This window comes from Salvia splendens, unplaced genomic scaffold (assembly GCF_004379255.2).
Source record: "Salvia splendens isolate huo1 unplaced genomic scaffold, SspV2 ctg755, whole genome shotgun sequence".
NCBI classification, from domain to species: domain Eukaryota; kingdom Viridiplantae; phylum Streptophyta; class Magnoliopsida; order Lamiales; family Lamiaceae; genus Salvia; species Salvia splendens.
Window position 1 is genome coordinate 6,633 of NW_024599428.1, and position 26,622 is coordinate 33,254.

Consider the following 26,622-nt stretch of genomic DNA (forward strand, 5'->3'; position numbering starts at 1 on the left):
TGAGTTTATGGCAAGACAACTTGGTATTCCGCCTTCAGGTGGCTTCAGTGCACCTCCACCCGCCTTCGGGGGATGATTCGCCGGTGGAGTAGTTTTTTTTATTTTCTATAAAATTTTATTTAAATTATATAATTTTTATTTTTTAGGATTTTAATTATGTATTTTTTTATTTTTTTGATAAGTTGTATTTTTATTTTATGTTATAATTTTATTTTACTTAATGACGTTATTAATTGATTTGGTTGCCCAATAAAAATAAAAAATAAAATTGAATGAATAGTAATTTAAGAGACGGTTTTAAGGGACGGATAAGAGATGGAGGGTTGCAGGTTCCAGTCCCTTAGTTAAGAGATGGAGTAAAAAATTACAGTGAGCCCATGAATAGTAATTTAAGGGACGGTTAAGAGATGGATAAGAGACACGCGTTGCAGATGACCTAAATTCGCTTGAGAAAATTGAAATAGCAATTACGCAGTCAAGGTAAACGGGTCAACCCGCAAGCCGGCCCATCGAATCGCATCAGCCATGAGAGCACCCGCAACGCTGTGTCGTTGCGGTGCCTAGGCCGTTCCGGAGGAACGGTTCCGCGGCGGCACGCGTTGCAGCCGCCGTGTCCTCGCCAAACCGTGCCCATGCCGTGCCGGGTGTCGTTGCCGCGGCCCGCGGCACAACACGTTCTGCCACGCGCCGAGGCGACGTGGCGGCCTCCCATTCGACGCGTGACGCCTACTCGCTGCTCCGCGAGTGGGTTTCGTCAAGTGACGGCAATAATTCATTTTTTTAAAAAAAATTCGAATTTTAATTAAAAAAAAAATTTGCAACGGTATTGTTACCGTTTTTTTTAGCCGTTTTGGTAATTTTTTTTTTATAATTTATTTTACTCTATAAATACTCCTATTTCATATTCATTCCACTCACAAACACACATCTATTCCTCTCAAATCCTCTATATTTCCACCCCAATTTTCATCTCAATCAATTCTGTTTTTCTTCTCCCAAATTTAATCAAATTAATGGATCCTTTTGAACAATGCGTCAAATATTGGAACAATCACTTGAAGAAGATCGACGACGGGAGGCGGAAGAAGCCGCGCCGCCCCAACGACGTTCTCGTACGTACATCCATCGTAACCGGGAGGAAGCCGCCGCAAGGTTAGTACACGACTACTTATGCGATAACTCGGTTTGGGGAGATACGTACTTCCGTCGTCGTTTCCGCATGGGGAAACCGTTATTTCTCCACATCGCGAATACTTTGGCAGCCCGGGAAGAGTTCTTCCAGGAAGGGTTCGATGCGGTCGGCCGTCCCAGCCACACGACGCTGCAGAATGTACTGCAGCAATCCGTCAGCTTGCGACAGGACAAACGGCCGACATGTTCGACGAATACCTCCACATCGGAGACAGCACTGGGCGAATGTGTTTGCTCAAATTCTGCAAAGGCGTCCGTGCAGCCTTCACCGACGAATTTCTCCGGAGGCCAAGCACGATTGATTGTCAGTTCCTGCTCAACCTTCACGAAACAGTGCACGGATTCCCCGGGATGCTCGGCAGCGTCGATTGCATGCACTGGCAATGAAAGAATTGCCCGATGGCATCTATACAAGAACGGTTATCTATTCGTGCAAGGACACGCGACTCTAGCGCCCACACCCAACTCCAACAGGATCTAATTGAGCACATTTGGGCAAACTTTGGCGGATGAAATTATTAAAATTGTGTAATTTTTTTTTTTAGGATTTTAATTGTGTGCTTTTTATTTTTTTTAAGTTTAAGTTGTAACTTTGTTTTAATGTTGTGTGTTTTTTTATTAAGTGTGTTTTTTTAATTGAATTGAGTTGGAAATAAAAATAAAAAATGAAATTGAATGAATAGTAATTTAAGGAACGGTTAAGGAACGGAGGGTTGCAGGTTCCGTTCCTTAGTTAAGGAATGGAGTAAAAAAGTACAGTGGGGCCCGCAAATAGTAGTTTAAGGAACGGTTTAGGAACAACGTTGTAAAAAAGTACAGTGGGGCCTCCCCAATACCAAGCCTATCTTGCCGGAATTGAGTTTATGGCAAGACAACTTGGTATTCCGCCTTCAGGTGGCTTCAGTGCACCTCCACCGCCTTCAGGGGATGATTCGCCGGTGGAGTAGTTTTTTTTTATTTTCTATAAAATTGTATTTTAAATTATATAATTTTTATTTTTTTAGGATTTTAATTATGTATTTTTTTTATTTTTTTGAATTTTAAGTTGTATTTTTATTTTATGTTATAATTTTATTTTATTTAATGAAGTTATTAATTGAATTTGGTTGGAAATAAAAATAAAAAATGAAATTGAATGAATAGTATTTAAGAGACGGTAAAGGGACGGATAAGAGATGGAGGGTTGCAGGTTCAGTCCCTTAATTAAGAGATGGAGTAAAAAATTATAGTGAGCCCATGAATAGTAATTTAAGGGACGGTTAAGATATGGATAAGAGACAGCGTTGCAGATGACCTAAATTCGCTTGAGAAAATTGAAATAGCAATTACGCAGTCAAGGTAAACGGGTCAACCCGCAAGCCGGCCCATCGAATCGCATCAGCCATGACTCCCAATACGGATCTTTAGCTTGGACTCGTCACTTCCCGCCACGCGGCGTTCTCCTATTGGTGTAGTTCTCGTGGCGTTTGATATCATTGGTGGATGTCACCCGACCTCATTTGCTCTGTCAGATCTATAATATTATAAACCTCCCTTTGACACGCTCTTCAATTACTGAATAACTAATCTACTTCCACTCTCTCCCACTCAGATCTATATATCTCTGATTGCAGCACTACTTCTTTTTGTTCTGTTAATTTCGTTCGATTCTTACCGGAGTTGAGAGTTATAAATGGAGTATCCGAATCGGAAGATTTGGATAGTGCAGTGTTTGTTACTTTTTTCCGCCGCCTGCTTCATTTCTCAGCTCAACGCTTCCGATGATGTGGTATGGAGTCGTTTAATTGTTTTAGATCTGTTATGGATGATTGAGTTCGTGCTTATGCTTTGTGGTTGGTGTTTGCAGATTTTTTACGAGTCGTTTGACGAGGATTTTGAGGGGAGGTGGATCGCGTCTGAGAATCCGGACTACACAGGTTTTTTGTTTATTCAGTCCCCGATGATTTTGCTTTTGATATTTTTTTAGTTATTCATAGGCTAGTACTGTTTTGATTCATTATTTCTTTCTTCTGCTCTAAAATACGAATTACTGTATCTATTCTTGCAGTCATGATTACACCCGTGTAAATTCAATACCTGTTAGCTTCTATATTGATATTCTGAAATGGTCGTTTCACTACACAGCTGACTCTAGTGAGTGAGTGTAAAATTTTCCAGGTCTATGTGCTGGATTTGGAAATTGATTTAAATCCTATTGTCCCCAACCTGATCTTTCTCTTTTAAACCTACACGACTACTAAATTTTTGTTATTTATGATGTTGCGATCATTTTTAGCCTGAATTTTACGGAACAGTATCACTAATTCCAGTGAAAATATAGAATTTTATTTACGAAATTGTTACTCTGCCACTACAGCATATATCTATTTTTAGCAAGTACTGTACCTTACTATTTTTCAGGTGTGTGGAAACATGTGAAGAGCGAGGGACATGATGATCATGGGCTTCTTGTTGGGGAGAAAGCCAGGAAGCATGCCATTGTGAAGCCACTTGATGACCCTGTTGTCCTCAAGGATAAAACAGTTGTTCTTCAGTTTGAAGTTCGCCTCCAGAATGGCCTTGAGTGTGGTGGTGCTTATATCAAGTACCTCCGACCACAAGATGCTGGATGGGTTCCGAAGGGATTTGATAATGAGTCTCCGTACACGATAATGTTTGGCCCTGATAGATGTGGAGCTACAAACAAGGTTCACTTCATCCTGAAGCACAAAAACCCCAAGAGTGGCAACTTTGTTGAGCATCATCTCAAGTTCCCACCATCAGTACCTTCTGACAAGCTCACCCATGTTTACACCGCCATCTTGACACCCGATAATGAGGTCAGGATCTTGGTTGATGGGGAAGAGAAGAAGAAGGGCAACTTCCTCTCAGGTGATGACTTTGATCCTCCTCTGATCCCTTCCAAGACTATCCCTGATCCGGATGATAAGAAGCCTGAGGATTGGGACGAGAGAGCAAAGATCCCCGACCCAGTGGCCACCAAACCAGAAGATTGGGATGAGGATGCTTCATTGGAAATCGAGGATGAAGAGGCTGAGAAGCCTGAAGGTTGGTTGGATGATGAGCCTGAGGAGGTTGATGATCCCGAGGCAGCCAAACCCGAGGATTGGGATGATGAAGAAGATGGTGAATGGGAGGCGCCCAAAGTTGATAACCCGAAGTGTGCTGAAGCTCCTGGATGCGGTGAGTGGAAGAGACCAATGAAGAGGAACCCTGCTTACAAAGGAAAATGGCACGCCCCACTCATCGACAACCCCAACTACAAGGGTATCTGGAAGCCACAGGAGATTGATAACCCTGAGTACTTTGAGCTTGAAAAGCCGAACTTTGAGCCCATTGCTGCTATTGGTATTGAGATCTGGACAATGCAAGATGGTATTCTGTTTGACAACATTTTGATCTCTTCCAGTGAGAAAGAGGCAGAGACATACCGTGAGACAGCATGGAAGCCAAAATTCAGTGTCGAGAAGGAGAAACAAAAGGAGGAGGAATCTACCGAGTCTGATGGCCTTAAGGGCTTCCAGGTAATTAACTATATATATACATACATGTATATGTGAGAAGTTCTCACAAATTTATGTTTCTATTATCTGACACCTGCTGCTTTGTGTGATCAGAAAGTGGTGTTTGATTACCTATACAAGATTGCTGACCTTCCGTTCTTGGGTGAGCACAAAGTTAAGGTCTTGGTGAGTGATCTATGCCAGTGGAAACTAGATAAGTTTGTTAGTTTATTTATAAACTTAACCTTATTCTTGCGGATTTTATTTGCAGGACTTACTTGAGAAGGCTGAGAAACAAGCAAATCTAACGATTGGTATCCTTGCCTCCGTTATTGTTGTTATCCTCTCTATTTTGTTGAAGCTCATCTTCGGAGGAAAGAAGCCTGTGAGTGTTCATAAAAAATATTCTTCAAATTTCTGCTTATCTGTATATTTTAGACTTATTATTTCTTATGTTTGGAAAATTCAGGCAAACGTGGTAGCAGAAACAAAGAAAACTGATGTCGCTGAGAGTTCAGATGATCAGGGAAGCTCTGAGACAAAAGATGAGAAGAACGATGATGGGGCTGCTGCTGGTCCGCGCCGCAGGGCTCAAAGGCGTGATGACTGAGGAAGGCCAAAGGGGGAACACAAGGTAGAGTCGCAATGATGCTCTCTGGCAGCAGTGTTTGAGCACTGAGTAGTGTAGGTTTTTTGGAACTTGGTTTAACAATGTTCAAAATTTTCATGCCGTTTTTTTTCTCTCGATTTAGGTTTTGTATTACTGGACCATTGATTGAGATATGGTATTATCCTTTTCTCTATACATTGAAATATTGAATAGTCGTGGCTTTGAACTAAGGAAATATTTAGTTTCCTAGTTTACTTTTAGCTGGTTTTAATCGTATCCCTGTTTTCATACCAGTTTTCTTTACTGTGATTGCTACTCAAAAATCCAAGTGCTCTTTTTTTTATATTGCTGTATTTCCTGAAAAAGTGGATATGGCGGTGGTCGTGTGGATTTGGGATCAATTTTAGAAAGTTTTAAGTACCACAGGACATAAGTAAATAATAGTCTCCCTCAAGTGGCAAATAAAGTAAAAGTGCTGCATCAATTGATTGGCCAAGTTTCAGTAAAATTGATATTCAAAGCTAGGGGAATATTACTTGTTTGTGACACAATAGCTTTACTATGATAGGCCCTGTCACATAAGATACACTATTTACCTGGAATATCAATAGGATACATATTTGACAAAAACAAATAAGTGTCACAATCGGTAGTTGTTTGCAGCATGTCACATACTCCTGTTCCATGTCCAGTGGTGGCAACTTATAAGTTTTGGATGTATTTCTGGCTCTGGAACTGTTAGTGCCAAACAAGAAATTCTTGCCAGGAGCCAATTAATATGTTTTTTTATAGATATAGGGCCAATTAATAATGTTAAATAACACTAAATGGAGCTTTGAAATGAAGTGAGGAATTAATAACACGTTACTACTTTTTAATAGTTTCACAGCAACAAAACTTATCAAGGGAAGAAATTGAAGCTTAAGCTAGCAAGGTTACTGAAACTCATAAATATTTTACAACAGTAATCAATACCCAATTTTTTTTATACAACTTAACAAGAATCATCTAATACAGTAAACAAAAGTTAAAGCACAAATCCTTCATCCGTCCATCAAATAGTTATCCACTTGAGTTGGACATGAATTTTATAAGTTGATTGGGTATGTTGTGGGTGAAATAAAAGTTTCACTTAATTTATAAGATCTAAATTTTTTTTAGGGATAATTGCTTTAAAAGTCACAAACTTTGCCCGAATTCCGATTTTTCCTATAAGCGTATAAAGTCACCAACTTTGTCGGATCGCTGGTATCTCCCAAATTGACCCGACCCGGTGTTTTCCGGCAACTAAGCATCCTATGTGGCATGCCTGAATGTTGACGTGGATGGCGAGAAACAGTTGCACAATTTTGACCCTTTTGATGTCTTCATTTCCACTAATTAAATAATTCAAACCTTCTTAAAAGTTAAAACCCTCTAATTAAAATATTTCTTAATCTCTCTATCTCTAAAGCTTAATCTCTCTTGTTTTGCCAACTTCCTAAATTAGGTTTTTCAGTTCTGCAGCAACAACAAGCTTCAATCGGAAACTGCACGTTCTAATTTGCTGCGATCAAATCGAAGGAGCCAAATGAGACAGCAGCGATTATGTGCAGCCGCGACTTGCTTAAGAGGATGGAGAATTACAATCAAGGAGATCTAACCGACATAATCAGAGCCACCGGCGGCGCCAATCCGCCAGCTGAAACCCCCGCCGCCGCAATGGAGTGGCAGTTTCCGACCAACTGCAATCTCATGTCAATAATTTTGTTTTTTTAATTCTCCGTTATTTTCGCGGTGACGTGATCCGGATCTAGGGTTCGGCAATTGTGCCTGAGGATGCGGAGGTGGAAGAGGAGATCGGCGGGGAGGGTGCGGCGGAGCTCGGAGGCGGCGCGGCCGTAGCCGTGGTTGGAGATGATGCCACATTCCCAATTCCAAAAGTCGAGATCGGTGCAATTGGGGACGACGAGGTCGCGATTGACGGAGGGGGGAGGTCGTAGGAGAAGATGCCGCCGGAGGGGCAATCGTCGGTGTATAGGGCGGGAGGAGGCTCCGGGAGGGTGGTGGTATTGGAGTGAATCGGGACGTAGCGGACGGAGGGGGAGGGGGAGGGGGAGGAGGAGCGGTCGGGGAAGCAGAGCATGGGAGTGCGGGCGATGGAGATGATGAGGGCTTGGGCCCAAAGGAAGGCGATGAAGAGCCAGAAACGGGGGTGGGAGGAAGACGATGAAGGCTTGGGGGGAGGAAGACGATGAAGGCTTGGGCCCTAATTGTTTTTTTAATTTTGTTTTTAAGTTTATTTTTTTTATATTGCACAGTCTATAATTGTTGCATATGGTTTAATTTTGTTTTTTAAGTTTATTTTTTATATTGCACAGTCAATAATTGTTGCACATGTCAGCCGCCACGAGATGCCACACCAATTAAATACAACACGTCAGCGCACTCTTTCGCCGGAAAAATCATCATGAGAAATCGGCAACTAAATACAAAGTTGATGACTTTATACGCCAATTTTATAGGTCGTGGGAAAAACCGGAATTCGAGCAAAGTTAGTGACTTTTAAGGTAGTTATCCCCTTTTTTTAAGCAAATGCAAAGGATCAATCAGTGTTTATTGGTGAATTCAGTATTGATAATATTGATATATGGGGATTCTAATTAATGAGTTGTGTTGAGTATAATTATATTAAATGGAATGTATAAATGGAGCAACAGTTTTATTTTGATAAGAATCTTACAAGACAATACACCAGCAGCTATAAATATTTGAAGGGCTGAGCATTGAAAATAAACAAACGCTATCCTCAGTCATGAAAATATATCTAAAGAAGAGTCTTAGCTTGCTTTATTAAGGGTGGTGTCTATAACTGAATAATAAGTAATAAAGAAAACAAAATTGTTCGCTCAGCTACCAAAAACAAGAGTCATGAAATTCGGTAAGTTACAAGTAAAAGTTTGAAGCCTTTTGACTATTTTGTATGTTCCTCCTCTGAGCCTGTAGTCTCTCTCCATTTTCATTGGTGTTAGCATCTAAGTACAGGCTCGACACATACCAACTTCTCACCGCTTTCCGGCAGCTTTCCTTAGTGGAGGTGCTTCGTCATCATCAGACGCAATGTCTCCATACTCCCACATCCCTAGTCTCTTCTCCCGGGCTTCCGTCTGGAATTTTTCCAGTTCGTCCATCGCCTGTTGCTTATCCTTAGGCTCCCATCTACGCCTTTTCTCCAACCGACCCAGTCCCTCCTTAAACCATATTTACATGTTACGATTGTGACACAAAATCATATAATGATCTGTTTTCCAAATATTAGATGTCAATGAAGATGTAAAGAGATATAGTCTATTATCATACCTGTAGCATAACTCCATTGATGCTCGTCTCAGACTCGCTATCAACCAGAGTTACCAAAAAGACAGTGCCCGTGCCCTGTCCTTTCACTTTTCCACCTGACGTGTCCTTCTCTTCTATGATGGCTCTAAATTCTTTAGGAGTGCTCAATAGGTGTTCGCTCAAACGGATCGCTGCTTCTTGACCATAGTCCTCTGCCAAGCTGGGAACCTTGATGAATGCCAGGCTGCATAGCTGAGCAAGGCCTGGTGCAGCAGACACCGAAGCATCAAGAGGACGCAACTGGCTGTAGGGGACGATTTCTTGGTTCCCGTAATCAATGTAAAAAACCTCAAACTTGTCATTTGCAGATTCCACAGCACCACGTGGAGCATTAACAATCTTCATAATCAAAGCAGATTGAGTTAGAAACATGTAGGAACCAAAATTCTGATAATTAATAAACATCAACAGTAAAATAGAAATACTTTCTTCATGTACCAAACACCGATACATTATAACTAATTACAGACTAAAGCTGAGTACCCTCACTAAAACCATCACAGAACCCTGAGAAGTGAAGTATCTTTCGTCTAAGACACATATCGAAGACAGGGCCAATTATATTCATGAAGGTCATTCAGAATAACAGAATCAAGATGAAGAAATCACCGAACATAATCAATTGACTATCTTCAAGAAAAGTTAAGTGAAAAGTAATGCAATGCCCCTCACCATTGCACGATTCCAAGACTTATCAGCACTGAACTGAGCCAGCACAATATCTCCCTTTTTAGGATTAAAGGCACCAATTACAGGAGCTTCTTGAAGGCTTAATGAAGCAAGCTGGTTCTGTATGCCGGCCACTTTCTGATCAGCAACTGACTGAATATAAAATTTACCACCTTCCAAGACTTCCGTCACCATAACCTGAAAACAGCACATGATTAACCAGGATTACCTCTGAGATGACTGCCAGTGATGTATGAAACTCATACCTTAAACTCCTCTTTTTGTCTTCTTTCAACAGATGTACCATTGGTAACTTCCTCTCCCTCAACATAATTCTCCCATATCTGAAATAGAAACTATTAGCAAAAGATCACCAAAAAGAGGAACCATGGAGGAAATTGTATATTCACCTTCAACTTCTTCTGTTTTGCTGATTGCTCGGCTTGAACCAGGAGATGAGCTTCTGGGATCCTATCGAGGCCGAAGGAAGTTTGAAGTTTAGCCAAACCCGCCTCTAAAAGTGGTATTGCCACATTGGTTCTAGACTCCCACATGGTTCCCAAAAAGGTTCCAGTTCTATCAACAGTTTCGACTTCAATCTTCATGCAGGTAGATCAACATAATAGTGAGAGAGAATGCACATATAGCAGAGAATGCGAAGCCTAAAAAGAAATAATTACCTCAACATCCCTCTGCATTATTTTCCGCCTCATAAATGCAATGGCTTCTTCCGAATAAGGCTCGCCACGGCCAGGGCATCTGACACCAGACAACGACAATGCAATACTGCATGTTGCCTTAGGGATATCTATTTTGTATCGGTGTCCACTGAGAACATATTCGACAACAGCAGACATCCTTCTATTGCGTTGCAAAAATGGTAGGAAGTCTTTCGCTTTCTTTGCATTAGCCTACAGATGTCAATTCCACAAATAGTAAAGTTACCCATGTATTTCTTAAACAAAGTTATTCTAAATAGAACACTATATTTACTCAATATGGTGTAGAACTAACCGTTAGAAGATCTGTCATATGCCTGGTGGGAGGATCTTTAGCAGAATGCATACCTTTCTTCCCAGAAATAGCACGTGATTCAGCAGATAAGAGGGCATCATAATAATTTGACCTCTCCTCAAAATCTCGATGCCTAACAGTAGTGGCAAAACCACGAGCAACTAAAAGCTCGGCAATATTAACCCCATTTGTTTGGTTAGCAGCAGCAGCAGCAGCAGCATCCCCATCCTGAGACGGATTAGCAATAAAGACAGTTCCAAAATCCATTACCCTTGTGTCTCCAGACCCAGCCGGAGCAGCACCTCCATCTGTCAGGCCAACCTTCCTGGAATATTCCATAGAAACATTCACCTGAAAAGGTAAAGACGATGTCAAAATTACAGCACTTCATTATAGGAAGTACAAAAGAAAGATCAAGAACCAACCATAACCATACCTGACGACCAATTAGGCGTGTCCTCAGGAATTCCTTAGCATCACGAGCATATGGATCAGGTTTTTGATCTCTACGAGGATTTCCCATTTTAGGTCCCCGTATACTTGAGAGATTGACTCGCCGCTCTGCAGCAGGATCTCCAAATGGCAAGGAATCATCAGCAACAACAATACAGTCTGCACTTGCAACTTCAATCACCTGCACAAAATAAGTTGTCAGCAAATAATCAATTAATTTAGAAAAATTGAAAACCACTAAATGTTAAATCCAGGGCACAACTTACTTTTCCTGTAAAGTTCTGGTCATGAATGGCCTTTGAGTTGGTTGCTGGGGGGACATAATTTGTCCAGATTCTTAACCTCGACTTCTTTGCTTGAAGTTCTGCATTCTTCAACCTCCGTCTGGCCTCATCTTCCAGCAAGCTTGCACTCCAGTCGACATATTTTGCTAAACCCTGGGGAAATAAAATATAGATAAACATCATAAAATTCTGGTAAAAGCCAAAGACACTAAAGAATGGCATGTGCATGAGAGAGAGAGAGAGACGTATAACATAGACATCAAGTATATAAGGAAATAATAAGACGACAACTACAAATGCATTTTGAAAACAAAAAACATAACAAAGTAATCTGTCAACCATCTTTAACACAGTCTGGATACAAAAAAAAACCAAGGGTACCTCAGATACCACACATTGCTTTCATTTTATCAAGAAATCTTAGATAAAAATTTAAAATGTCCAGAGAAAAACATAAACTAACAATGGATGACAATGAAACATATAGGTGAGAATATTGTCAATTCATAGAGAAGAATCTTATCCAAGGTATAAGCTATCACATAATATGGAGCTAAGGGTGAAAAAAGAATTGACTCCATAATAACATTATGAAATGACTTACATGTTCAATAAGCTCCAAAGACAAATCCTTTGCTGATTCACCATCAGGATAGTATACTGAACCAGTAAGATTGCTAAATTTGTCAACACCCTCCAATACAATCCTTACCTGTATCGCGGAAAATGACAGGTACATTAACAGGCTTAAACAATAAAGTATTTTCTTTGAAAAGAGAGAAAAGGGAATTAAGAAAAAGAGGAAGTCTTTCTGTTTTAAGCAGTCTCACATCTCTGTGCAACACACGGATTTCTGTGAAATGCTTGGCTTCTTTCCCAAAGGGATCTGCAGGAACTTCATTAGCTGATGCCGATGATGCAGCAAGCCTCTGTGCAGATGTTAAAGGAGCACAGCCTTCAGTTGTTGAATCTCCATTTTGTTCAGTAGGCATTACCTCAGTAGCAATGGCAGATTCTGCTGCAGCTCTTCTGCCAGCAGACGGAGCCTAGTAGAAAAATCAATATTGATGTAAAATTTGATGGAAAGGAAAAGAAAACCATAAAAAAAGTACTGTCAATCATTATATATACCTGAATCCCAGCAACAAACACTTGGACATATTGAAAGTCAGGAAGCAAATAAACACGGAGCGTGCTTCCATCACGACACTGGTCGACAATAGCCTCCAAAGGACTGCCCTTCTTAGCAGCCAATAGAGCCATAGCATCAAAACTACCAGGGTCGCTAACTGCTGAAGGAGGCAGGTCCCTAATGGCTGCCTCGGCAGCACCTGGGGTCTGAATGGAGTGATAACAAGACATAAATTATCATTACAAAATTCTGAACCAAATAATCTCTAAACAGATGATAAAAACACTTCAAAATTCAAACACTAAAATAAAAAGAGAAAATATATATTCAGACCGTGTTCCATCGACCAAGACCTTGCTGCTTGGCCTGCTCTTCAAGGCGAAGCAGATCTGCCAAGTAAGGACTGGCTTCTCCTTTCTGTTGACCTTGATCCCTAACCTGTGCAATGGAAAATATCTATATGAGATACAGCAAGAATCAGCGCACACAGTAACAATGACAATGTTCTAACAACAATGGAAAACCTTTGCCCAGCCTCCTGAAACCACGAGCAAAGCCACATTCTTATCCCCAAGGAAAACAGAGCCAAACTCCCGATTAATGGATGGTACAGTGTAATCCACTCTGAAAGTGACCTCCTGTAATGCAAAAGACACAAATTGTTAAACCTAATTTCAAAAATAACATTATTCACATTTAAACGAACGATTATCCTATGGCGGATCAACAAAGCCAACAATAAAAATCCACCTTTCCAATGCAAAGCTTCCTCAAGAATTCTCTGCTCTGCCATGCAAATGGCTCATCAAGCCCACCTCTTCGGGGAGCCTATAAGAGAAACAAAGTAATACAAGGACTTCAGTAAACTTATTCTCAATCTATTAACCCCGGACACTATTAGAAGGAGGTAGCCATAAACCAAATTCAATATTTAAGATGCTTCCAAAAATTAGATTCAGGAAATACGAGGGGGGTTATAATATAACACAAACAACTAGAGTCCATAAAGCTTGGACAAATTGAACATGTCCTCAAGAAGAATTATCTAAATGCATGCTCATGAATCTGAGAAGCTTACTGAATAATTACATACACATAAACAAAACATACCAACTTAGGAGCCATTAATGAAGACAAAGTGATTGTCTTCTCTGGGGGAATCTCAGCCTTCGTGTTCCCCATTATCACCAAGCAGTCACCAGATGAAACAGCTTTTACTGTTCCCCTCAACCATCCTGTGGCTCCAGGTGCCGATGCCATTTTAACAGCTAAATCTGCATAACAAGAGGTTAAAGGCGGTGACTTAGAAAAGGTAAAAGCAACAGCAACAGCAACAGCAACAAGATCAACAAAACTAAGCTCTGTTCACCTTCTGAATCAGTTTTTGTGCATGGTTTACCCGATTGAACTAATTATAATGCAAGCTTAAATAACAGTACTTCCTGAAAAAACACTAAGCAATCAAACTCGCAACTGCAAAACCAGTAATTGTACTACTGAAAAAAATATAAAAAATAAGGATAAAAGATCAATACTTTATTTGCAAAACTGATTCAAATAAAAGGTTGGAGAAAAACTTGTATATCTTGATGAATCATAAGGAGGAGGAGCAATTTCTATTAGTTTAAATCATAAACAATGTTACAAAAAGGATTAATTTTTCATTGAAAACAGAAATATTTAGAATCGATGCAAATTAAATAGCCTAAATTAACAGATCCATGCTTCTGCAATTTCACAACATTCTATTAAACCCCATCCAAACCTTATATGAATCTAATTAACAAATGACTCTTATCGACGCAAACTCCAAGATTTAACAAAAGAACAAATGCAAGTAATTAATTACTGTCTAGTAGCTTCCACATGCCGCCGAATCACGCACATCAAATAGCTACACGAGTAAATTGTATCGCAGAAATCTCAAACAAACACATGCAAACACACATACGATAGAGATCTACAGCTCAACACCAGGGATCATCACGATCTCACATAAAAACACTCAAAACAAATCCAGAAACAGTCAATTCACTGTACACAACCGCGTGCATTAATCGTAAGAGCTCCAGATCACCAAGATCTGGTAAAAAATCTCACCTACAAAACCACCTCAAAAAGTCTCCGACAAATCCTAGGCTGGAGGAGGTTGAAGAGCGAGAGTAGCGAAAGCGATCCGATTTCCAATTCGATTACGATGAAATCATCAAATCCAACCAATTATTTCCATAAACTGAAACGGAGTTGTGTTAACTTTTTCTGATTCAGTTTGTTTACTCAATTGGGGCGAAATTGAGAGAATGTGTTCAAGAGACAGACGACGGCGGAGCATGGAAAGCATATACATCTATGGCGATCTAAAAGATTGGTCTTTTATAGCAATGTGCAGCAGGCCTCAATTAAATCACCTCGATTTTTTCTATAATTACTTAATGTGCCACGGATGGCCTGCCGTTTTGTTTTTTCTCCTAAATCCAAATCTATTCAAGAATTGTACATTTATTTCCAAATTCTTATTTTTTGCTTTTTATTATTGGAAAAATAGCGACAGAGATATTACGAGTTGCAGTGACGTGAATGGAACGCCAGGTGGAGGATGAGGCCAATGAGAGAGCGACGTGTGGGGGTGGTTGTTATTTCTGCCACGTCGGAACTGGGATTTCATGTGCATTAGGCCACCCGCAACGCGTCACCCGGGTGGCCCGTAATCCGTCACTCCGGGACGAAACGGCGGCGTAACGCGTTGCAGCGCCCCGTCTCGTCCCCATCCCGCCGAGCATTCCGTCCCGCGGAGATGGACGGCGACGTGGCGCGCTCCGGTGCCATGCATGACGCCCACTCTCCGGCCCGCGAGTGGGCATCGTCACACTGACGCAATAAATCATTTTTTTACAAAAATTCGAATTAAAAAAAAATTAAAACGAAAAACGATAATATTACCGTTAATATTACCGTTTTTTTCTTTTTATTTATTTATTTTTTATTTTTTTACTCTATAAATACTCATAATTCATCCTCATTTCACACACAAATACACATCTATTTTTCCTAAATCATCTTCATTTCCTCTCCAATTTTCATCTAACCTCTCATCACAAAATGTCCGGCGACGGAAACTCTGGCGGTGGCGGCGGCGGCGGTGGCGGGTTCGACATCAACGCGTTAGGCGACTGGGGGCATGTACAATGTCATGGGTGGTGGTTCCGATTCGTCGACGCCGGGCACCCAGGGTTCGTCGACGTCGGGGGGGTACCAACCACCCCATTTTGATGTGGATGCATACGCTCGTCCCTCCGCCCCGAGGTATTCGCAGGGATTATCCTAGATTCGGGAGGATTATTCCGTTGAACCCACTCCGGAAGAAGGTCGAGGCGGTGGAAGCTCCAGGGCGGAGGCTAACGACGAGGAGGAGGAGGATGATCTAGGTCGGCATCCGTACAGCCCCAAAGAAACTCTGGCGGTGTACAACGCCTGGATCAGCGTCTCGTACAATCCCATCATCGGGAATCAACAATCCCGGAAGTGCTTCTAGGAAAAGGTCACCGAGGCCTACCACGAGATTAAGCTGAAGGGGTCCCGCCGCCGCACATATAAGATGCTCCGCGCTCACTTTGACCGAGTCGACAGAGAGGTCAAAAAATTATGCGCCATCTACAAGAGTGAAGCGGCTCATTACCAAAGCGGAGCCGCGGGAGACGACATTCTGAGGTCGGCTTTGCGAGTCTACTTCGACGACACCGCCAAACAATTCAAACATGTCGATGTTTGGGAGGTCGTCAAAGACGAGGAAAGGTGGGTCGGCGGTGTCCGGTCCAGCTCGGGCTCGACCTCGAAGCGCACGAAGCACACGGCGGATGGCCAATACTCGTCTAGTGAGGGCGGTTCGGGCAGTGCCGCACAAGAGTTTGTCTCGCATGAGGTTGAGGGCACGGCAGACGATGCCGGGGGGTCCTCCCGTGGGCGCCGTCGGCCGCAAGGGAGAAATGCGGCGAAGGCGGGCTCGGGGGCACCCTCGAACTACCTAATGTCCATGTACATGACTGCCACAATGGCGGACACTTCCCGCATGACGCCTCTCCTATACCAAGCCTATCTGTCGGAATTGAGTTTATGGCAAGACAACTTGATATTCCGCCTCCAGGTGGCTTCAGTGCACCTCCACCGCCTTCGGGGGATGATTCTGTAATATCCTAATCTTTTAGAAGTTTAGAGTTAGTAATTAGATTTTTAGTTAGTGGTTTTATATGTATATGTTGTTAGGATTAGAATTGAAAAATATAGGAATTTTAGAAATTAAGAAAAATAATGAAATAAAGAAAAAGAAGAAAGAAAAAGAAGTTGTTGAGTAAGTTGGGGGAAAATTACGTGTCTTGTGGATAGAAATTAGGGAGAAAAATTAGGAATAAGAATATAGAATTAAAAACAAAAATTGATCCTCATCCTTCTCCTCTTTCTTTTTGCTCTCTCTCGACGTCTCTTTCCTCTCTCTGTAATCTTCACAACAGCCTTCTCTCTCCCTCCGATCAGCCACCATCTCCGATCACTCCACCACGGAACATGTAACACACTCCACTAATTCAAGCTCTCAATTCCCCATCTTCTTCTCAATTTCGGAGCTTAGGTTGCAAACCCACCTCCACTTATTTTTGGAAAATAATTGAAATTAGAGGTTAGATTACTCCATAACCTCCTCAATCATGTTTCTAAGTATAGTAGTGATGTTAATTTGATGTGATTCTTTTGTTGGTCGAAAATTAGGGTTCATAGAATTGGGGATTTTGTTGTTTTGATGCTTTGGTGTAATTTGACTTTTGAATTATGCAATTGGAAGTATGATATGATATTTAAGCATGAAAGTGATAGGAAAAATCTGATTTTTAGGGATGATTGTTGACTTTAAGCTCTTGATATGGATTTAAGGAGGTCTCTTGCTAAGTTTTTTACTATATGGTGTTGGGGTTGCCTTGTTGTGCAGTTTGATGTTGGTTATTGATGTTAATCAAGCCGAAAATTTTTAAAAAGGATTTGGTGAAAGAGGTTTAGATGTTGGTTGTTATCAAAAGGTTTAGAATTGAAGTTTTAGCTTCAAGATGTCAAAGTTTTGAGTTTAATTTTAAATTAAAGTTGTTGTCCCATATTTTTAAAAATTAATTAGGTTTGTTTTATGGAGAAAAATGGAATTGTGAGGCTTATATTTTTGGGACAACCGGGGATAGCTCTCAGTTTCCAAAGCTATTGAATAGTAATATCGAATTTCTTTGCTTCTTTTTGCTATAAATGAAGTTAGAAATGTTTTAACTTGTATATATGTTTTAGTTGATTTAATTTGTGATGAAGGAAATAGTATAGAAAGTGAAATAGATAAAGATAATGATTTGGTTTTACTTGTGTTTTAAGTGTTTGTTTATAATTTGTATATGTCATTGTTGGAAAAATTAGGTGAACCGAGTGCAAGCACAAGCGATAAGGGAAAGGGGCACCTCCATGGTTGAATAAGCAAGTAATAGCGGGTTTTTTTTTACGTGTACAGGTAGTGTACGCGTGTTCTAGAATTTAACTCCTTTAACTTCGATAAATATTACTATTTGTTTGTGTGATTCGTATGCTTATGCCATAGAACTTAAAAAAAATGATTGTGTTGAATAATGTGAAAGTTGATATGAAATAGTGGCGTTGTGCCCCATTGCTTGAGTGAACCACAGGGTATAGTTGGCATGCCATAGGACAGTAGTACTGCACACATGTTGATCACTCGTCTTCTGGATAACCGAAGCGATGGTCTATATGATATATCAATTGTTGAAATGTACCCTATATGGGTAATATATGACAGTTGCCTTGCATAGGCCATATGGAAGATTACAGTGTCCGATACGGACTAACATCATAGACGCCCTCATAGGGCTACAGATAGTGTCCGTGTACCCGTGTCCATCACTAAGCATAACTTGGGGGCTGAATATGACTTTCTATTTTTGAAATAATATGGTTGTGCTTTGAATTCTTTAAACAGTTATGTTTTCCTCAGGTAAAAGTATGTTGTATTATGTTATATATTGTTTCTGATTGATACGTGATAGATGGCTATTATTGAAAGTATTACATGATTAAATTGAATATGTGTTGTACGACATTCCAGGTAATAAAGTGTTTACTTGTGATAGTGATATGGATTGAAGTTGTAGAGGTTTTATTCTGGAATGCGATTACACTACGAGCTTTTCGAAGCTCACCCCCCCTTTCTTCTCCCTCTTGCAGAGTATAGAAGCGAGTGAACTCGCTAGTTGGCAGCAGCACGTGTTAAGTCACTACCCTCCCTTTTTGCTGGTAAAGTTGGAGTTCTCACGTGGCATGCTTAGGCTAACTTTTGGTTGTTTGTAGTTAGTTGGAAATGTAAGGTTATAACCTTCTTTTTGCTAATGGAGTTATATATATATATATATATATATATATGTATGTATCGAAACAGGTTATCGATACTTTGTTATGCATAGTAGTAAATAGTTGTGTTATCAGGTTTAGTTACTTTTATGATAGTGTTGTATATTGAGTGTTTGCAAAAAAAGAAAAAAAAAATAGGCAGGTTTTGTTTGTCGGTAGGTTTTGTTTGTCAATCGCACCAAAAGGTGACGTCACTTACTTGGTTAAAACTAACCGAGTAAGGGGTGTTACAGATTCGCCGGCGGAGTAGTTTTTTTTATTTTCTATAAAATTGTATTATAAATTATGTAATTTTTATTTTTTTAGGATTTTAATTATGTGTTTTTTTTTTGAATTTTAAGTTGTATTTTTATTTTATGTTGTAATTTTATTTTATTTAATGAAGTGTGTTTTTATTAATTGAATTTGGTTGGAAATAAAAATAAAAAATGAGATTGAATGAATAATAATTTAAGAGACGGTAAAGGGACGGATAAGAGATGGAGGGTTGCAGGTTCCGTCCCTTAGTTAAGAGATAGGGTAAAAAAGTACAGTGGGACCCATGAATAGTAATTTAAGGGACGGATAAGAGACAGCGTTGCAGATAGCCTTAGTTGCTCTTTGCGGAAAAGTTCGTTTTCTACCCAAATTTTGGACAGTAAAACATGTTAGTGTGTTTTAAATTTTTAATGCTGCTATAATTGTTAGGGAATATATTGGTGGATTTTGGACTCTTCCATTTAATTGGCATTTATGTTGAGATTAATAACATTATTCTAAGTTGAGCAAGAAAGCTTCTGCATGTATTGTGCAATGCCTATATTGTCAAATTCATAATATGTAGAATAAATAATTGCTACCACCCAATTAGTGCGATTACAAAATTTTGATTATTTTATAAAAAATCTTAGCAGCTAGTGTTGCTTTGATGCTTAACTCATTTTCAATATGTGTGCGAATTTAAAATTTGTGGGACATTTTGTTAACGTCTGATAGTTTCGGTATTTAGTAGTACTGCGTAGTGAATTAGTGCAACTATTTGACTGTAATTATGTGTAATTCATGTTATTTATAGAATGACAATAATTCAAATTCAAATACTATTATAAAGTAGTAGTAGCAGTAAATATTTCCTTATAGTATCAATTTTGCTCATGTTTTGCTTTTTATAAACTGAACTGAATAATTACTTGAACAATGGGGATTTTATTATCGTTTTCTCCGCTCTTACTGTACATGCATTTGGTATGGGAAGTAGTTATATATTCCAATCTCATTTATATGGTCAAAATTTTCACTAGTAATATGAACAAAGGAGCGTTAGAATTTACTCCATTCCTTCCAATGATATGTCTCATTTTTATTTTTAGTCAATCATAATAAAATGTCACAAGTCTATTTTTTTTATAAAAGTAAATCATCATTAACAAATCTAATTATTTTTCTCCCTTCAACATTATTCCAATTATCTTTTATCTCAATTAATACATTCAACTTTTTTTTCCTTAATACTTAACACAATAAAAAAAATTTCTAAAATCGCGTAACATATATTTCCCCAAATAACTTCTCTGGAACAAAAGGAGAACATTGGTATACATCAATCCAATGTAATAGTCAAACACACAATAGATATGTAAATTATATGTGAAAAATCATACTATGACAAACTTGACTTGAAAAGTATTGGTGTGATTCAACTACTTAAATATTTATTAAACTCACAAAGTATAAGTTCGGAAAAAACTCGTCTATAGTTTGATTTGAGATACACAAGTCATGGCATATTAATGTCGATATCTTTGAGGCAATACGATAAAGTGTCGGATTTTTTATCCAGAAATATGTAAAAATGTGATTTTTAATTATTTTTATATTAAAAGATATTTTTGCCTTTAATAGGCCCCAAAAAGATCACAACACTTGTTAATTTATTAAAGATTCTAAAAAATGTGCCCTATTTACCATAACTTTTTCTCTTTTTTTTTCAATGTCAAGGTCGTCAAACCCCAAACACCACCAATGGTTGAGTGTTTGCTCGACCACACCACAATTGGATATAGTAGTATTCTTTTGGATACAGTAATGGACACAATAATATTATTATGGACACAATTAAACATGATACTAATATAGTTATAGATAAACATGATACTAATATTGATTGAATATAATCTTTTATAAAATGTAATCATACTAGTTCTTCAAACAGTATAAATCACAAATCTATCTTTGATATACATCCAATATTATTTATTTATATATCATACAAATGACTATCAAAGTCGTGTGAATTAATTGTATGGTTGGATTGATTATCGTTTGGGAGTTTGAAGGTATATTAATGGCCACGAAAATTAATTAATCCCACTATTCAACCGTTATTCAAGAACAAATAAGCTGATTTGACATTAAAACATTCAATGACATGGACTCGAGTCATAAACGCAATTAAGAAAGTGACAATTGGTAATCTTAAAATATCTTTAAAAAATTATTTTAATATAAAATTTTCAAGTTAAATTATTTTTTAAATACCATATGCCAAATTAAATATTATTTTATACAGATTTTAACGCCACATCAAATCCATATATTCACACAAAGAAATTTGCGTGAAAAAAATATAATTTATAGTAGTATCTATTTTTATGAGGAGACATGTTTAATTTATCATAGATGTAAAATTCCTTCACGATGTTCAACGATTAGGTAGCGTAAAACAAACTCTAGTATTGTTTGCATAGGTTCGATTAAAGAAATTATCAACGTGTCTTGACTCATGAGCCTGAAACATGTTAAGAGCAATATTCTTTACCTTGTGAGTTTTTATTTTATAATCTTTTGCTTTTGTTTTGTAGTTATTTGTTGCGTCATAAAAAAATTGTCGTGTTTAGTTTAATCAAATAGTCTCACGCCTCTATATGGTTGGATCCAAAATACTATGTAGTTATGGTTTTAGAAACAATAAAACTCCTCTAACAAAGAAGTAGTACTATAATAGAAGACGAAAATACAATATTGTTGCACTAGAGGATCATATATATAATATATGTCCCAAACATTTCCAATCGAAACAAATTCAATTACAACTCTTATACATAAATATGTGATATGGGAGTTTTTAATTGCAATATGTGATGAAGTTGTAACTAGCATAAGGACATCCAACCTCACAGATGAATGGATCACATCTTTTTCTAAAGCAAATGTGCTTTTTACACCTTAAGCAATAGTTAAGTGAAGTGAACTCCAAGCCTATCTACATTAATTTTACTTCCACAAGCTGCATACTCAATATTAATTCCACCTCCCAATATTTTTATATATACACATATATCACCACATTCCAAAACACACACACAAAAACCTTCAAAAAAAACGATGAAACACCACAAACTACTTCACCTCCTCCTGGCCTCTCTCCTAGCCTCCATCCGACCCTGCATCGGCAGCGACGGCGACAACCTCTACGACGTCTGCCCGAGCGACGACGCTGCGAGCCAAAAAATGTTCTTCAACGGCTACCCGTGCAAGGCGCCCTCCGACGTGGCGGCGTCGGACTTCAAGTCGTCCCTGCTGGGGTCGGCCGGGGACACGGACAACTTCTATCGGTCGTCCGTGACCATGGCGACGGCCGCGGAGTTCCCCGGGCTGAACACGCTGGGGCTCTCGGCGGCCAGGACGGACATGGACGTGGATGGGATGGTGTTGCCGCACGCCCACCCGCGCGCCTCCGAGATGATGTTCGTGAGGGCCGGGGTGGTGGCGGCCGGGTTCGTCGATTCGGCGAACCAGGTGTTTCAGAAGCGGTTGGGGGAGGGGGAGGTTTTCGTGTTTCCGAAAGGGCTGCTGCATTTCTGCTTCAATGCTGGGTTTGAGCCGGCCACGATTTTCTCCGTGCTCAACAGCCAGAATCCCGGGATCGCTAGCGTCTCGGGCGCCATGTTTGGGGGGAAAGGGATGATGGAGAAGCTCAAGGCTGTTTCTATGGAGGATTTGAATGGGGTTAGTAGTATGGAGTTGTTTGGGGAATAAGTTTTTTTTAACAAGAGCGTTTTGGGTTTGGCTAATTTAATTTGCAATTATACCACCACTTTTCTAAAAGGGTAAACACTAGTTATTTAAATCATGAAGTTTGGTAAATTTTAGTGAATTCTAAAAGTTTGAAATTGGAATATTAAATCACAAAATTTTAATTTTTCTCAATTGTCCTTTTTATATAAAATGTTTTTTTAATAAAAAAAACTCCTATTTGAAGAAGGAAATTACAACTAATGTCAAGAGGTTCAAACTCGGCACCTCATACAATAATGTCTAAGTTCCTTGCCGCTAGGACAAATGCTCGGGACCTTTTTATATAAAATGTTGGCTTTTGATGATGTGCAAATTATTTCATGATTTGATATTCTAACTTCAAACTTCACGAGACTAACTAGAATTTTAATCAGATTTTATGATTTAATGACTAATAACTATCCTAATTATAATGCCATCTTTTTTTTTTTCAAAAAATCTCTAAATTTTTCTGAAAGCCTAGCCTAGTTGTGCCCCAAGAAAGACATGTTTTAGTGATGGAGAAAATTGAGAGATGGTAAAAGTCGTGGTTGTGGGTGAAAATTAGAGTGGATATTGTTGTGTGAACCTTTTTTGTGTGACTAAATTATTGATCATGTAATAGTGATGGTTTTGGTTTGTGTTGTGGGCGTGAGTTTATTTTGTGACTTTGGCTGATTTGGATTTCAATCTTTTGATGTAAACACTTGTATATATTTGTATATTTTGTGTTGTGATGTTGGAATGAATAATTTTTATTGGTTTTGTGTGCAAGATTATTTATAATCAATTAAGTGTACGGATTACCAATATTGAATCCAAATAGTAAAGAATCTTCATTATTTCGAGGAACATGCAGATTTGATGTTCAACACATATTTAAGGAAGAAATAGTAAGTAAATGTGATATAGAGATATTTTAATGAATTTAGGCCATCAAACAGGAGTACCAACCATATATAGTGGCGGAGTATACGGGGGCGTAAATTACTTGTAAAATTTGTTCAGTGGTTATAATGTCAACGGCTTGGACGTGAATAATAATGAATTATGTATGAGAGATGGATAATGAGATAAATAATTAGAGGATGAGTAATAGTAGAAACTAGAGATAGAGTGACAGCGCCACTCAACCTCCCACCTCTCCACTACCGACCGCATCAACTCCTATAATTCATAGCCCAGTGATGTTATTTATGATCAGATATAGTGCAAAATGAGTTAGTTATTCCGATGGCGATGAGGCAATCAAGTTCCCATCATTTTATGATGACGATTACAATGCTATGCTACAGTCCAGAATGTCAAAACACACTCTTATAAGGCCATCCACAATAGGCGCCCAGCGACCGCCCAGCCGAGCGCCGGCGCTGGGCGGTTCGCTGGGCGATCTATTGCAGCCGCCCAGCGGGCGATTGGAGAGAGAAAGCGCGCAGCGCTGGGCGGTCGCGTGGCGCTGGGCGGTGCGCTGAACGGTCCGTTCGGCTCTATTGCAGCGCCCGGATCGCCCAGCGCACCGCCTAGCGTGAAAAAATAAAATTTTTTTCTTTTCGAAACACTATATATACGCGTTTTGTTCGTCATTTTCATTTGCACCACTTGTTTTAACGAGTACTCTCTCTATCATGTACGCATGTATTATCATGCACAACATGATTGTCGAAGATGAAGGTGGCGAACTGACCAATTGGGTCAACGACGATAATGAAGCCGGTCCAAGCCACGGCGTGGCCGCCCCCAACGTACGGAGTGGGGTACCTCACGATGAAGCCGGCCTCTTACAAGCACACGCCGACATGCGCCAAACGGCGGCTCATATTCGACTCCAAAAGGATTTAATTGAAGAGTTATGGGCATGGAGGATTGACCGCAGTTAGTTTTTTTAATTATGTAATTTTTTTTAATTAATGTACTTTTTATATTTTATTAATATTAGTGAATTTTCTCGTTTTTGTGTCGTAAATTTAATTCCGTATATTGTGTGATTTTTAATTATTTCATTTTGTATATATTTGTTAATAATGATGTGGATAGTATGTGGTTGGGCTATGGCTGGGCTATTGCTGGGCTATTTGCTTGTTTTGATGATGTGGCAGGAAGATTTTTAGTGCCGATGATGTGGCAGTGGCTGGGCTATGGCTGAGCTATTGCTGGGCTATTCCTATCGTGGATGGCCTAAAAGCCAATACTTTCATTTGACGTTTACAAAGCATTGCTGGAAAGTTTACATTTGGGTGTTTGAAAATGATGACGATTAGAGTTACAAGTCGTATATTTATTGCTGTGCAGACTGTTGAAGTATTCAAATACGTACTAATACTGGACAAGTAACACATGGCACAAATCCGATGAAATTCCCAGTAATTCCTACACTAAAAATGTCAAAATCCCAATACTCATTGTCCGAAGCCAAAAAGGAAAATTAAAATAAAATAAAAAACAACAAAAGCATGGCACTAAAATTACACAAATATACATACATTTATAATTGAGGTGGGTGGGGAACCACCAACCCCATTACTAAACACCACCATCAATTATTATGTTAAAATTGGACGCCTCCATATATGTTTTGCTCATTCAAGGATGACCCTCATGTGAGCTCATCAAACTCACAAATGAAATAAAAAGCCAAAAATCCATGTAATTGATCATTTTTATCGACAAATAATATCCTCTTGTTGTGGGTTGATTTGAGCCACCAAATTGGGGCATTTACTCAAAAGTGTTAATTGTGCAATTATTTGGTTAATGAGAAAAACCACCAAATCTCAACGATCATTGGCTAGGTTTATACAATGATCTATGTGCATGTATAATCGGCTTACAAAGTCAATTACTTGTGTGTTTGAATTACTGCATGTCTATCATGTTTATACTTTTCGGTCTATCAGCACGGGGGAGACAAAGCACTACCACTCTACCACCACTACATGTCTCTACCATTAATTTACTTTGAGAAAGATATTAAAATTTATGGTTAATGATGCCATGAAAATGATAATCATAACTGATTTTAAGCCACTCCTCATTTTAAGAAGGAGATAATCAAAATATAACTAGATAATGTTAGCCATTCTTTTCTGATCTCTATACCGAAATCACATTCTAGATTTGAATTAATTCAACCATATTAACACACTATAAAGTGGAGATAGATCACTAACCTCCATCCATGCTTATTAATTTGACGTAGGGTTGGATCCACTATTTGATGTTTCCCCTTAAGCTGCTATTGACGTTTTCCTCTCTTTGACCTTAAGACTTCAATGATTCTTTTGATGGATGAAGAATCAAGAACTTCAATATATATATAAGGACCGAAACTGTATATATATGCCGTGAAGTATTTAAATGTTAATTATCTTCAAGAATGAGAGCACACATATATATAGGTGATGAACGTCCCTTTATCAAAAGTGGTGTCGCTTCATTTACGAATTCCCATCCAACAACCGTTTCTGACATGACGATTGGTATTTAAATGGATAACTTAGATTAAATAAATAATCAGTTTACATTATCCATAAATAACTACCATATACATGTACGTCAAACAATATTTACTAACAAAGGTGCCGGTTGCATGGGAATTGTAATTAGTTTACAAACTAATTGTCACTCTTATAATTCCACCGTGACAAGTTCATGTACATTAATATATATATATATATATATATATATATATAGGGAGATGATCAAAATAAGTATGTGTTTAAATCCAGAAATGCAGACCAAATCTTGGCCCTAGGATTAGATGATCTAATGGTCAATAATTAAACAAAAACACGGAAGGTCATAATTAAGCAATTTTAGGTCATATTATAATATTTGGGTTTAATGTCATGCTAAGATCGTTTTAGGTCATGCTATGTTAGCATGACCTAAAAATTACCTAATTATGACCTAAAA

At 38.9% G+C, this 26,622-nt stretch overlaps 3 protein-coding genes and 1 long non-coding RNA gene across 4 annotated transcripts; 3 read left to right on the top strand and 1 right to left on the bottom strand.

Annotated features, from left to right (window-relative positions):
• Positions 1–2,731: 2,731 nt before the first annotated feature.
• Positions 2,732–5,516, top strand: LOC121791253 (calnexin homolog). The gene is made up of 6 exons (XM_042189263.1): positions 2,732–2,959; positions 3,038–3,107; positions 3,592–4,715; positions 4,809–4,880; positions 4,966–5,079; positions 5,164–5,516. The coding sequence occupies exons 1-6, from the start codon at positions 2,864–2,866 to the stop codon at positions 5,302–5,304; spliced, it is 1,617 nt and encodes a 538-aa protein (XP_042045197.1). The 5' UTR covers positions 2,732–2,863; the 3' UTR covers positions 5,305–5,516.
• Positions 5,517–8,105: 2,589 nt separating this feature from the next.
• Positions 8,106–14,580, bottom strand: LOC121791251 (ribonuclease TUDOR 2-like). Its single transcript, XM_042189262.1, has 17 exons — positions 14,335–14,580; positions 13,345–13,508; positions 12,985–13,062; positions 12,759–12,872; positions 12,568–12,672; positions 12,234–12,440; positions 11,933–12,148; positions 11,707–11,814; positions 11,085–11,255; positions 10,802–10,999; positions 10,366–10,716; positions 10,032–10,262; positions 9,762–9,950; positions 9,618–9,695; positions 9,355–9,549; positions 8,644–9,021; positions 8,106–8,534 (listed from the first exon to the last, which is right to left on the bottom strand). Exons 2-17 carry the CDS (start codon positions 13,492–13,494, stop codon positions 8,349–8,351), a joined length of 2,955 nt encoding a protein of 984 aa, XP_042045196.1. The 5' UTR covers positions 13,495–13,508; positions 14,335–14,580; the 3' UTR covers positions 8,106–8,348.
• A 2,019-nt stretch (positions 14,581–16,599) lies between these two features.
• LOC121791250 lies at positions 16,600–18,645 on the top strand. Its single transcript, XR_006048500.1, has 3 exons — positions 16,600–16,903; positions 17,674–17,764; positions 18,493–18,645. It is a non-coding gene; the product is annotated as an uncharacterized LOC121791250 (long non-coding RNA).
• A 3,107-nt stretch (positions 18,646–21,752) lies between these two features.
• Positions 21,753–23,484, top strand: LOC121791243 (germin-like protein 11-1). The gene has a single exon (XM_042189256.1). The coding sequence runs from the start codon at positions 22,039–22,041 to the stop codon at positions 22,690–22,692; it is 654 nt and encodes a 217-aa protein (XP_042045190.1). The 5' UTR covers positions 21,753–22,038; the 3' UTR covers positions 22,693–23,484.
• Positions 23,485–26,622: the final 3,138 nt, after the last annotated feature.